Source organism: Pantherophis guttatus, chromosome 3 (genome assembly GCF_059756535.1).
Source record: "Pantherophis guttatus breed Tessera chromosome 3, ASM5975653v1, whole genome shotgun sequence".
NCBI classification, from domain to species: domain Eukaryota; kingdom Metazoa; phylum Chordata; class Lepidosauria; order Squamata; family Colubridae; genus Pantherophis; species Pantherophis guttatus.
This window is the reverse complement of record NC_142065.1, coordinates 186,675,181-186,689,240: the sequence shown is the minus strand read 5'-3', so window position 1 is coordinate 186,689,240 and position 14,060 is coordinate 186,675,181. Positions and strand designations below refer to the sequence as shown.

Here is a 14,060-nt window from a genome sequence, read left to right as displayed (position 1 = left end):
CATATGCACTGAAGACAAATTCCTTGTTTGTCCAATCACACTTGGCCAATAAAGATTTCTATTCTATTCTATTCTATTCTATTCTATTCTATTCTATTCTATTCTATTCTATTCTATTCTATTCTGAATTGCACTGCATTGCATTGCTTCCTTTTTTAGTGCATGGCTCATGAAATCAAGTGTGGGGCCTACGTGACCATACAAGTTTTCATATGTCAGTCAGTGTGCTAGTTATTGAGTAAACAACGAAGCTTTAGTCTGTGAGTTCTCATTATGTTGGACCATAATGCTGTTAGCCATGAACGAGCCCTTTTCTACCCTAAGAAATGGAATACTTTTCTTACAGAAATAAAGAGGTCTTCGTCTTCATTTTGTACGATTATTTTCCTATTGTTTTGTAATGATTCTCTTATGGAGAAAGAAGAAAGAAGAAAAAGAAATCTATTTACTTGTTAGTGGATTATTTTGGTTTGCCTTTGTGGGATGTATTTCACTTTATATGTAAGCTGCTTGGAGTAGATAAAGAAAAAAAACTTCAAATCCAAATTCTTCCTATCCTCATTCTTCGCTATTTCTTTTTGAATGTTGATTAGATTAGATTAGCTTGCCTTAGTCTTTAATGATGCTCTTCTGTCCTGGGTGTTGATCTGGCAGTCAGGGAATTAGAACGGGATCCTTGATTATTTTTTTTCTACTTCTCTGAAAATCTTACTGCTGATTTTAAGCATCATGAGCCACTGTGGTGCAGTGGTTAGAGTGCAGTACTGCAGGCTACTTCTGCTGCCTGCTGGCTGCCTGCAATTTGGCAGTTCAAGTCTCAAGTCTCAAGGTTAACTCATCCTTCCATCCTTCCAAGGTGGGTAAAATGAGGACCCAGATTGTTGGGGACAATATGCTGACTCTGTAAACCACTTAGAGAGGGCTGTAAAGCTATGTAAAGTGGTATATAAATCTAAGTACTATTGCTATTGCTATCATTACAATTTGAGTCCTATTTTTAATTCTGTAGATTTATTTGATCCCTGAAATAATCCATGAGAATCAGGTCATTTTTTTATTTACAACCATTTAATTACGACAACCTTGGAAAAAATGACTTACAACCTGTACTTACACTTATAACCATTGCACTATCCCAGTGATCATGTAATCACAGTTCTGTATTTGGCAGCTGGCTTGTATTTACTACTTGTTGCAGTATCCTCGGGTCACATGATTACAATTTGCCAATTTTCAGCCAAAAACATCCATTTGGGGAAGGTGGATTTGCTTAATAACTGTGTGATTCATTTAACAACCAAGTGATTTGCTTAAAAACCATCATAAAATTGTAAAATTGGGTCCAACTTGACATACAACTAGTAATTTATGACAGAAATTTCAGTCCCAATTGTGGTTGAAACTAAAGAACTACCTGTACCATGCAATGCCCCTAATCAAGCAATGTTAGTAATGCATATATTTATAGCCATAGGATTAATAGGGAGCTATTATTAGATAACTCATTCATGTTATTCATATGTAATACTTTACACTTTTTCTGGCAGGGTTGCATGGGACACGTCAAGAAGAAATGATTGATCATAGACTAACAGATAGAGAATGGGCCGAAGAATGGAAACACCTTGACCATGTAAGGAATGTCTGTATTCTGTTTTGTAGTATTTACATCACAAGTTTTAAACTTAATTTTAAGTTTAAAATTAATGAGAAATGCTTATTATCTTTGTCCATAGATTATGAAAATTTGCAGCCTAATCCTAAATATGCTTATAGATTGGAGTTGTCTTCATCTCTGTTACATTAGCACAAAGACAAGCAAAACCCATGAAGTTAGGAAACAGGATTCATAATGATGAACACATAATGATGAATCCCATTTCCTAACTTCATGGGTTTTGCTTGTCTTTGTGGTAATGTAACAGAGATGAAGACCACTCCAATCTATAAACATATTTAGGATTAGGTTGCAAATTTTCATAATCTATATATATGAGAGAGAGAGAGAGAGAGAGAGAGAGAGAGAGAGAGAGAGAGAGAGAGAGAGAGAGAGAGAGAGAGAGAGAGAGAGAAGGAATGTTATTTATGGTTACAAGAAGAAAAGTGCCAATTTGAATGTCAACTATTTTGAACTCATTGAAGTGATGCTTGCCATTTTCACATGAGATATCATTGAAATTTTGCAAGATTTGGAAAGTTCACGATGACACGTTTAAAAAATTATTTGGAATGAGGTCTGCTTGGCAATCAGGTGAATGCTATTGTTGAATTGCCAATTCCTGAAACATTCATTAAGATGTCCAACTGGATCTAAAATAACTGGACTCAAATTGTCCCTTATCTTTAAAACTATTTCCCGAGCCATCCCATGATAAATGAGCTCAGCAGTTTTCACAGGATTAGCATGAAAACAAATGTTTATAGCAGATGGGCATACAACCATTTAAATTGTTGAAGGTTCCTTCGAAAACCAGTAGTAAGCATAGTATCAGGATCTGCTGGAGAATTTCCAAAAATGTCAAACCTGGATACTGGGACTTCCTTTGCTTTCCTATTTAAAAATAAATGGTAATTAATATGCTTAAAGAAGAGTAGGAGCTTTATGTATAAGAGGTAGCCCTCCTACACATTCTTTGGAACTAGAATATCAGGGTGTTCACAGGCTGAGTGCTTTATTTCCTTTGCACACCTGATTAGAAAAATAGAAATTGGAAATAGAACTTTTAAGACAGCTTTGGGCGGAAGGAGAGTCAGAGCATATGGCCATAGCTGTCTGGCACCTTCATCCTTCATCTCTGCCTTGTGTGTCCCTCCTACACCTTCTCAACATTTCAGACATTGTCCCCACTGCAGAAAAAGTTGGAACTCCAAGCTAACTTCACCATTGAGCCCTGTATAGTAGAAGCTATAACAGATGCAGTGCTTCTGGAACAGCAGTAGCAGCCACTTCTCTCACCTGTCCTCGCTCCACCCCCAGTAAATATTGCTAATGGCCCTTCTGAATGGGAAATGACTTGGACTAATGGTTGGACGTGCTCTGTGCTGGCTGACCACCAGATTAAATTGGCTAAAATCCACTGCACTGCTTTATTAATGTCAGGTTGGATACCGTGTTCCGGATACTCAAACATAATCAGCTACCCAGACAGAGTGGAACTGTGAGCCAGCTTAGTTCTCATTCAATGGCACCACAGTTCACCTAGAAAGTACAGTCTGTTTGTGTGGCAGTCAGTAGTGAAACTTAAGTAGCATGTCCTACTGGGAAAACATGACAGCAGTAGATGGTGGGAGTCTATTTGGCACTTTTATGCAGGGAACCACTGAAGTGTGACCCTGCTCTATGGTATCTGGGTCTCATGGGCAGAATATTATGGGCAGTATTCCAGTATTTCAGAATTTGAGAGGTTGGCACAAAGAGGAGGAGGTCAACTTATTCTCCAAAGCACCAGAAAGCAGGACAAGAAACAATGGATGGAAGCTAATCATAGAGAGAGAAGCAACCTGGAATTAGGGAGAAACTTCCTAACAATGAGAACAATTAACCAGTGGAAAAACTTGCCATCAGAAGTTCTGGGTGCTTCATCACTGGAAGTTTTTAAGAAGAGGCTGGGCTGTCACTTGTCTGAAATGGTATAGGGTCTCCTGCTTGAGCAGAGGGGTTAGACTAGAAGACCTCGAAGGTCCCTTCCAGCTCTATTCTGATTGATATACATCAAATAAACATTAACTTTTCATTATTCCCTTCCCCTTTTTGACATCTAGCTCTTAAATTGCATCATGGACATGGTAGAAAAAACAAGGCGATCTCTCACTGTGCTACGGCGATGTCAAGAAGCTGACCGGGAAGAACTTAATTACTGGATACGGCGGTACAGCGATGCAGAGGATTTAAAAAAAGGCAACGGTAGCAATCATTCTAGGCAGCAGAGTCCAGTGAACCCGGATCCCATCCCTTTAGGTATGGTGTCTTTAAACAATTCAGAAACAACTTTGAACACTTTTATATTGATGTGTTTATGAACTTGCATCTGTCTTCTTTTTTAATCTCGGTCATTTTTTTTAATTACAGTTTTGTGGCTATCTAAAACAGTTGCCTTTATTTAAAATCACACATTAAAAAGAAGGTGGAGGATTATCGAAATACGATATTTAGCTCTATGCATTCACTTGGATTAGGCTGTAGCAGGGGTGGGTTCTAAATTTTTTTACTACCGGTTCTGTGGGCTTGGCTTATTTTGTGGGCGTGGCTTGATGGTCATGTGACAATTCTTTAGGATTTAGCAGAGGTACTGATCTACCAGGCTTTTAACTGCTTACAGAGCTGTACCGATCTACCCATTTATTTTTTGCAGGCACTGGTCTACCCATTTATTTTTGCAGGCAATGATCTACTCATGTATTTTTGCAGGCACCGGTCTACTCATTTGTTTTCTTTTACCACTGATCAGCTGTAGGGCGGCCCTTTGAAGCCCTGCGGCAAGAGTTTAAACAGTTTTTTTCCCCTTTAGCCATCAGCTGGGACTCAGGAGGCAGCAATAGATTGGGGGTGGGGCCAAATAAAAGGTAAGAATAACACAGGGGGTGGGGAGGGCAGAACCAATTCGGTGACATCATATTGTCACCGCTACCGGCTCAAGAGAACCGGGCCAAACCGGGAGAACCCACCACTGGGCTGTAAGGATTCTGTTTATTGGGGTAGAAAACGAAAAGGGCTAGCAAATCATTATAAATTGATACACGAAGGAACTGTTCTGATCCAACATTGGTATCTCTTGAAAATACAGAATATTAAAACCCTTTCAAGCACGTGCCTTTCATTCGCAGCTTCTCTTTTAAACACGGTCTGATAATAATGAATTAGAATTAGATTGTCTTACAAATTATAGAATTTAATAAAAGGAGAATAATAACATGGCAGTGTGTTGTTAGTTCCTAAGGAAAATAGTCAACAATTGATGAGTTGCCTGTAAGGCAAGATAAGAACTACATCAACATAGGTGCTGTCCCACACTTACAGCATGTTTTTTAAAAATATTGTATCACAAAGAACAAACACTGCATTTTTCTGTATGTTGTAAATGTCACAAATCCCCTTTGTCATTTTTAATGAGCTAAACCACCCAGTAAAAATTACCAGCTTGTCATCTCCAGTAGCTATGGATGGAGGAAAAGAGGGCCATCTGTTATGCCTTTGTGTCTCCCCCTCCCCCCTTTATGATTTATATCAGTACCCATTCTGTAGATCAGTTTCAATTATAGCTATAATCTATCCTTTCTGGCAAGTTTATAATAATGGCTTTAATCCAGAATTCTCTGCAACCTTTGCACCAGGTGAAATAGCAAGCACACATATGCTAGTTGCTACTCCGGCTTATGACCTTTCTAATAATAAGAAATGGTGTGAGATAAGGTACCGTAGCAGATGCATGCCGAATTGTGGGCATCTACAGTTAAAAGTAATTTATTAGTGTTGAGATATACAGTATCTCTGCTTGAGACCTTGGAGAATTGTGGTTGAAAGAAATAGCATTAGCACAGACTCGCAGGGTCACAAAAACACCCTGCTTTATTGATTTATTAGTTTTCTATCCTGTTGCAGTGATAAGAATCAATAATTGTAGTGTTATTTGTATTATTTTTTCTTACATTTAAATTTATATACGCTGAACCACTTTCTTGAAATTTCTATACACTATTTATAGTTGCATGTTTTATTTACTTATTTATTTATATCTGGCCTTTATTTTTTAAAAAAATACTCAAGGCAGTGAACATACTGAATATCTATTATTATTACCCACAACACTGTGTGATGGGTTGGGCTGGGAGGAAATGCCTGGCCAAAAGTCACCCATCTGGCTTTCATGTCTAAAGTAGGACTAGAACTCAGTTTCCTGGTTTCTAGACCAACAAGTTAAACACTACACCAAACTGGCTTATACTCTTAGTGTAAACTATTTGTAATAAATAAATATTTAAATATTTGTTTGGAAGATGAGTAAAATTGCTTTACTCCTGAATAATCCATATATACCGTATTTTTCGGAGTATAAGACGCACCTTTTTCCCCCTAAAAAGAGGGTGAAAATCTGGGTGCGTCTTATACTCCAAATGTCGCCCTGCCCAGCTTCTCAAACGGACATTTCAGAGGCTTAAAAAAGCATCAGAAACAAAGCTTCAGAAAAGAAGCCCCCAAACAGCTTCAGAGGCTTTTTTTTTTTTGAAGCTCTGTTTCGGAGGCTTTCAGAGTCAGGAAAAAGGTTTTTTTGAAATGAAATTTCAGAAGTTTCAAAGAAAGAAAAAAAATGCAAGGCACAGAGCTCACAACCAAGGAACCTGTTGCTAAAATTCACCTCTGGAAACAGCTGATTGGGGATATTCCAGGAGGTTATCCACCCGCCAATCAGCTTTTTTCTTATTTTCCTCCCCAAAAACTAAGGTGCGTCTTATACTCCAGTGCATCTTATACTCCGAAAAATACGGTATATATATAGAAATATCAGGCAAGCTTCATATTATTTATCCACTTGATAGAATGATAGATTGTTTTCCCTACTCTATGAATTTCTGTTGAAGAAGCCGATTTACTTGCTCAAGGACAGCTTGAGTTACCTTTTGTGATTAAGAAAAGAACGGGATACTTTTTGTGATTAAGGAAGTTCTTCATTTATATTATTTTCTAGACCTGTGAACAAATGCTAGATTGGTGTATTTTAGGCCTAATTTCATTAAAGACTACATAAGAATGAAAACACAACACATGTAGGAAGGAGGTAGATTTCCAGGAGGAAGGGGGTGCATTCCAGAGGTATAAGACACAACTTAGTCTAGATATCATGTGGGAGGGAAAAGGGTGACCCAATAATTCACAGAGTATATTGTAGATGCAGACAGTAGAGTTCTCGGTCTGCCAGGATTTTGTCTATATGTGAAACAATAAAGAACTCAGCTGGGAAGAAAATAGCAAGAGTCTTCGTTGGTTTGGGGCCTGACGTGCAGTTTGTTGAGGTGGCTTGCTTCTATGTCAGATCTATCTCAATTTCGTTTGTTGACATTTTTCACAAAGCAAGCCTCATCAGTGTCCGAATGTGATCTTTAGATAAGAGAGAGACAGTGCAGTTCCTTAGCTAACCTTACCCCAAATCCAGGGGTGGGATTGAAAAAATTCAGCAACCCTGCCCGGTTGCTGGGTGGGTGTGGCTATGGGGCATGGCCTACTCAGCCTCCTGCACCATGGGGGGGGCATTTTTGCCCTCCCCAGGTCCAGAGGCTTTCCTGGAGCCTCCAGGAGGGCAAAAATGGCCTCCCCTGGGCACCGGAGGCCGGGAATGGACCCGTTTCCGGACTTCTGGTACCTCCGGTAGGCCCGTTTTTCACCCTCCCCAGGCTTCGGAGGCTTTCCTAGAGCCTCCAGGAGGTAGAAAATGGCCTCCCCCGGGCACTGGAGGCCCTCCGGAGGCCAGAAACAGACCCGTTTCTGGACTTCTGGTAGGCCCGTTTTTTGCCCTCCCAGAGCCTCCATGCGCGCCCTGCATTTACCTGGCATCCAAAATGGGTCTCATGGAAACTCCTGGGACGGCCGGGGTGGGGTGGGCGGGGTCAGCCAGTCCTTGGAACAACCAGTTCATCGAACCAAATTAAAATTAACATCCGGTTCTCCCGAACCAGTCCGAACCAGCTGAATCCCACTCCTGCCCAAATCCCAAAGGTGCTTTTTCAAGAGGCAACTGGACTTCCTGGATTTTTCTTTGAAGACGTTTCGCTGCTTATCCAAAAAGCTCCTTTAGCTCTGAAGCTTCTTCAGCTTCTTGGATGAGAAGTGAAACGTCTTCAAAGAAAAATTAGAAAGTCCAGTTACCTCTTCAAAAAAGCACCTTTGGGAAAACCATGACCTGGATGACTGAGAATCTCTATAGACACTTACCCCGAATGCCATTTTGTATGTTGCAAGACTGCTGAGTTTTCTTGTCTCTTACTTTACAAGGTGAGATAGACCAAGTACAAAATTTAAATGAGAAATCAAGTTCTAGCTGCATTTTTTACTATTATTCAAAGAATTCCCCCATTACTTCCATCCTACCCCAATGTAATAATTTCCTAATAATAGTTATGCAAATATGAATAGAGATGTACTTTTTCTGTGAAAAAGCTCAAGGAATTGGGATAAATATAATGAGTTAGAGATTTTTTTTATCAAACCGTTAGTTTGTTTTAGCTGTCAACCTGCATTTTCTTTTTTCATGCTTACAACATTGGTGATTTCTGTTGCATCGAATTCCCATATGATTTGCTAAATTCCAAAGTGCTTCTTACTAACAGGATTATAGACTTTCCTGTTCTTGAGGTTGATTAAGCTGCTTTATATTATTTTGACAATAGGACATGTCATCTTAATTTGTAAGGATCTTGTGAACTGAGTAAAATAATTGGTTAATGGTATTCATTGCATACGGTATGCCAAATCCATTGCAGTTTGGGGCATATTTCATTTTGCTGTTATGTTTTTCTGTTTTCTTACAGCTATGAACAAATATATATTGGTCTAGTAGTTAGAAAAAAAATCAGTGAGTTCTTGTGATTAATCTATTGTCACTTGAAAAGTAAAACATTAATATCCAAGTGATGCTTTTACTGGTTTTTTTTTTTTTTTTTTTTTTTTTTTTTTTGATAAAAGCTACATCTCAGGTATAGAAGGATTTGTCAATGTTGTTTCAAAGCCACTTCCTATTTTCAGGAAATAGAATAGAAGCAAATTTTACACCAGTCAATCAATGTTGATATTGGACAAATTTCTAAAACAGAACATTAATTAGCTAGCTCACATCTAGAAAAAGATAATTGATTATAAGATACAAGCTCTGTTTATAAGAATTAGTCAACTGTAATCTCTTTTGATAGAATCAGTGTTGATTATAAACAAGCATTTGACAGAATCTCTGTGAAATTATTTTGGGCAGAGTGGTAAAATGTAGATTATCTGATATTATTTGATTTATGAATCTGATTAAATAATTATTTTTAAGAAATGTTTTGAATGCATGCTACATTTTTTTTTGTACAATCATTGTTTCTAGTTCTATGAATTAAGTGAATAAGATTATAAAAAGAGAGTGGTCATGCAGTTGGGAGGACCCATTAACACCCTACAAGACAAGAGACAAGATTCAAACATGTTTGACAGGCTATAATGCTAGACTTGAAAACAAGGAAATATCCAACATGGATAAATGTCATGTACCAATATGACAATATTTGACTTCTTCAGAAGCTCTATCCCAGCAGTTTCATATACATGTTAATACATTAGACGTACTTCTCTAAAATATTACGTTGACTTCCAGATCATAAAACAAACATCATCACTGACCAGAGAGACTAACTCTCTGCAAGGAATAATGTGGCACAGATGCCACATATCTTCTAACAGTTTAATTTGCTGTAACCAAATTATATATTCTCTGCATCAAGAATTGCTAAAAGAAGTTTCAAAAAAACTGAGAAAGAATACATTATTTCTCCCAAGTACCAAAGAATAAAGACCATCCACCAGAGATGCTAAGTTATCTTAATCTTATATTGTAAGATAGCAAAAGTGTGATTAAAATGGTATGACCTAATTTGCACAAGTTAAACTAATGTGTGATTTGGATTGTACACTTCTCTGAAACCAGCTATTCAGTTCCACTTCAAAAATTATGGGCAAGAATATGGTAGGGAATGTTGTGTACAAAACAATAAATTAGAGAAAGATGCATAGAAATAACAAATTGAAATAAATATAAATTCCTCTTATTAGGTTCTCTTTGGCTAGCCTATTTGACAGATCAATGTGGGACAAAAAATGGAGGAAATGATGCTATGTATGATACTATGGGTTCTTGGAGGAAAAGTGTATGTAACATGGAAATAAATAACCTCAGAATAGTAAAAATGTGATGGAATGAAGTGATGATTGAGGACTTTGAAATTTGGGGAAAATGATACAGACTGATGATAACATCTCTTGACATGAGTGGTGGGTTGCTCCCGGTTCTGTCTGGTTCTTCCGAACCAATAGTAAAAGTGTCAGGAGGTTCCATCCACCTGCCCAGAGGTTATAAGGTATGATCTGCGCATCTGCAGAAGCTTCTGCGCATCCGTAGAAGCACACACACGCCTTCCTGTTGCGAACCAGTAGTAAAGGTAAGTAGAACCCACCCCTGGTGGACATAACACATATAAAATGGATCTGGGATTGTTTCAAGTGAAGCTCTCTTATCCCAGGCAAAACACTTTTTTTTTTTAGGAATTGTATATTCTTAAATATACAAGGAGGAACATTCTTCTTCTAAAATAAAATATTTCGGACAGCAAGCAATATATAATACTCTTCACTTTGCAAAACATCAACAAGATTCTCAAAGAAATAAGTCTGGACCATTTTCCTCCTCTATTTTCAAATCTTATAACTCTTTCCTTGGATGAGTGATATGGTATAAAATAATTAGAAACTTTGTTTACTTTCTGTTCTAAAATTATGGAGAGATTTGTCTCTGAAAACACAAAGTTATCTGGGCTAGCTTCATCATATCCACTTCTAAAATTATTTTTAAAATGTGGAAGTGTGTTTCTTATTTTCAGCATATATTATATCATACTTTGCTTTCCAGAAAAGAAAATTAAAAGCCATGTGGAAGTCCTTCCTAGATCTTGATTTAATCTTTCTAACAGTGTCTTGGCTTCGTTATCTATATGAATTATGGGTTGGAATATGAGCTTGATTGATCTTTGTGCCTGGAAATTGAACCAATTAGCTGGCAATCCTGTGAATGATATCACTGAATTCCATTTAGCTTTGACTGTTACATACCTAAACAAATCAATACAGCATCTTGTTCCAGTTTTTATATCGTACCAAAAGGCCACTCTGTAGTAAAAATCATAGTTTCTGTTGCTAAACAGGATGTTTGTTAAGTGAATCATATCCAATGTTATGATCTTTAAGCTAATTACTGCAGATTGTTAGGCAAATCTGGCTTCCCCCATTTACTTTGCTTTCCGGAAGTCACAAATGATCACATGACCCCAGGACGCCTCAAACATCATAAATACAAATTAGTTGCTAAGCACCCACATTTTTATCACATGACTGTGGGAATTCTACGACAGTCATAAGTATTGGGGGCTGTTTGTAAGTCATGTTTTTCAGTGTAATTTTCAGTTGTAGTTTTGAACAGTCACTAAACAAGTGGTTGTAAGTCAAGCACTACCCTTACGTTGCATATTTTCGTGTTGCACAGATTTGCCAAGGTTTCAGTGAGTATTGCTAACAGATAAGATATACAAGCCCCTAAGTGCAGTTAGGAATCATCCGGATATAGCACTTTGAGTGGATTCTCTTGACTGATCTTTAACCAATCCTCCCCTCCCCCCACCCCCGTAAAGGCCAATAGCAGCCACCAGCAACAAACTGACTGAGGAGTATATGTGAGTATATCAGAGTTACAATCAGCCCCTCTACTTTCTCATCAACATCTCAAACTGAATATGAAATCTAGTATATGTCCTACTGAATGATTCAGGCCAAATTACAAGAGAGGTCGTTGATCATCATGGTCAAAATGAAATCCTTAACCATTGCTAACTTGGCAATCTTAGTATGGCCCTGTTTTGTGTAGGAATTAATTTAATTATTTCTGCCAACTGCCTTTCAGCTGTAGTTTTAATCACCACTTAGGAAATAGGTGCAAGTGTTGAACACGGTTGCTGAATATTCAGCAAGACAAGAGAGGCAAAGGTCATTTTATTAAGTATATACTGATTAACAATATAGAAAAACTTAGAACAACAGAGTTGGATGTCTTCTAAATTCAATCCTTGCTCAAGCAAGAAATCCAACACCATTTCACATCATTTCTTCTTAAAAGCCTCCAGGAGCACTCACAACTTCTGGAGTATGGGTGTCAAACTCAATCACGTCAGGTGACATATTGTGACATTTTTGCCTTTGCAAAGCTGGGGTGGGCGTGGCCTGCAAGTGATGCATCTGGCCCGTGGTCCGCCAGTTTAACAAGCCTGTTCTAGAGGCAAATTGTTTCACTGATTAATTGTTCTGTCAGGAAATTTCTCCTTACTTCTAGGTTGGTTCTCTCCTTGATTAGTTTCCATCCATTGCTTCTTGTCCTGCCTTCAGGTGCTTTAGAGAATAGGTTGACCTCCTCTTCTTTGGGGCAGCTCCTTAGATATTGTAACACTGCTATCATGTCACCCCTAGTCCTTCTTTTCATTAAACTAGACATACTAAATTCGTGCATCCTTTCGTCATATGTTTTAGCCTCCAGTCCCCTAGAGGGCTTTATAAAGCCCTTCTGGTAGGGTTTATTCAGGATTAAGTATATGAAATCTTGTTTCAAATAACTGTAGATAAAAGGTGTGTAGACTATGCACATTGGGATTATTATTCCACTCAATTTCCACAAATCAGAGGAAAGGAGCCCGACCATAAGAGTATGTATATATAATGCGGTACACACCTCTTCAAAATATACCTCTTAAAACAGTGCATATTATTAATGGTGATTATGATGATAATGATTGCCGTGATGTGGCACTATTTGTGATCAATCTGAAAAGAATGATGGATATTGTTAACCTTGAACATATACAAGAAAAGTATTCCTTTCTGCTGAAGAACAGGTTTGCCTAAAGAAGACACTGGTAATACAAAAACAGAGAGAGAAAGATTCTAAAGATGCAAGTTATAGAAAAGATTACTGAAGGATTGAAAAAGATAAGAAATAAAATATAAATATCTCCCTTTAACTGAATAGAACATATCATTAAATGCATGTTTGATAGAATCCAGATGGAGCTACAGTTTCAAACTACAAGCATAGACTGAAAAAGGCTGCAAAAAATAATGTATCTCCCAAGAATAACCAGGATATATTCAGGACATGAGCTTTTACCACAAGAACATGTCAGTCCTGATTACATCTCACTTGTCCTTTAACCTTTATGCCTGAGGGCTGCCAACCACAAGGGATAAAAGAAATTAAGTCTTCAACAAATTTCCAAATCTAAATCAAAATAGTCCAAAAGCAGCCAAGAAAGCACCCATAAGCAAAACGGCAAGGAGCAAACATTATAATTTTTTATAAGGGCAAAAGATAAAGAACATTGAACAAAAGAGGTGAGCTAAAGTATTTCAGTTAAGGAGTCAAGCACAATTTAAAATCCAGAGTTGGATTATAAAATCCAATTCCCTGTTCGGTGCAGGAATCTATTACTCCACATTAGATAGACAAGATTATATAGGTACTGTCTCAAAAGGAGATGCCAAAACTGAGTCCGGAAAACAAATTCAGCTCATCAGAAAGTAGATCATAACTGAGATCTCTAAATCCATAAACTTTCCAATAAATGTAACAGGCAAATTGGAATTCCTTACCAGTTACTATTTAAAATTTTGTTTTCTGCTCATGCTTCAGTCCTCACTCTTTTCAATATCCCTGATCATCTCATTCTAGGAAACCATACTTTAGTAAGGCCAGCAACATTTGGTAACTCATCCCAATTGTAATCCCAGCTCCAATACTTGCAATGAAAATAGAGTTCTCCACTTTAAGGGATGTCAAAAGAACCACTTAAGGGATGTCACTTCCTTATCAGCAGCCTACTAATGGCAAAACCACCACCACAAGGAGCAAAAGTTAGGTTGAGAGCTAGAATTTCTCAGACTAGACTTGTCAATTATATAAACAATTCACTCAGTTTTAAGATCAAAAAAACAGGCCAGAGCAACTGGGAAAAGCAGGAAAAAGAAGTTTCCTGTAGAGAAATACAGAGGTGACCTGAGAAAAAGTATGCAAAAAAGGTTACAAAAACATGCTTAACATTGGGAAGCAAAACATGAAGAGGAAACTCAAATTGGCTCTACCCTAACATCCTGGAATATAAGAGGGAAGGGAGAGAAAATGCAATCAGGCATTCAAGATTCTGTTAATAATAAACTAGAGTTCCATTGAAACTTGTTGAGTCAGTTTCCTGGTCTGATCCACCTTGAAGGATTGTCAAATTAT

At 37.7% G+C, this 14,060-nt stretch overlaps 1 protein-coding gene across 7 annotated transcripts in view; it reads left to right on the top strand.

Moving 5' to 3' along the window:
• Positions 1-14,060, top strand: part of RUNX1T1 (RUNX1 partner transcriptional co-repressor 1) — a 149,513-nt gene that overhangs the window by 116,902 nt on the left and 18,551 nt on the right. For all 7 annotated transcript variants that reach the window (XM_034422427.3, XM_034422426.3, XM_034422428.3 and 4 more), the window contains 2 exons: positions 1,548-1,633; positions 3,763-3,958. In XM_034422427.3, the coding sequence (XP_034278318.1) occupies positions 1,548-1,633; positions 3,763-3,958 (282 nt within the window). The remainder of the gene's footprint in view (positions 1-1,547; positions 1,634-3,762; positions 3,959-14,060) is intronic.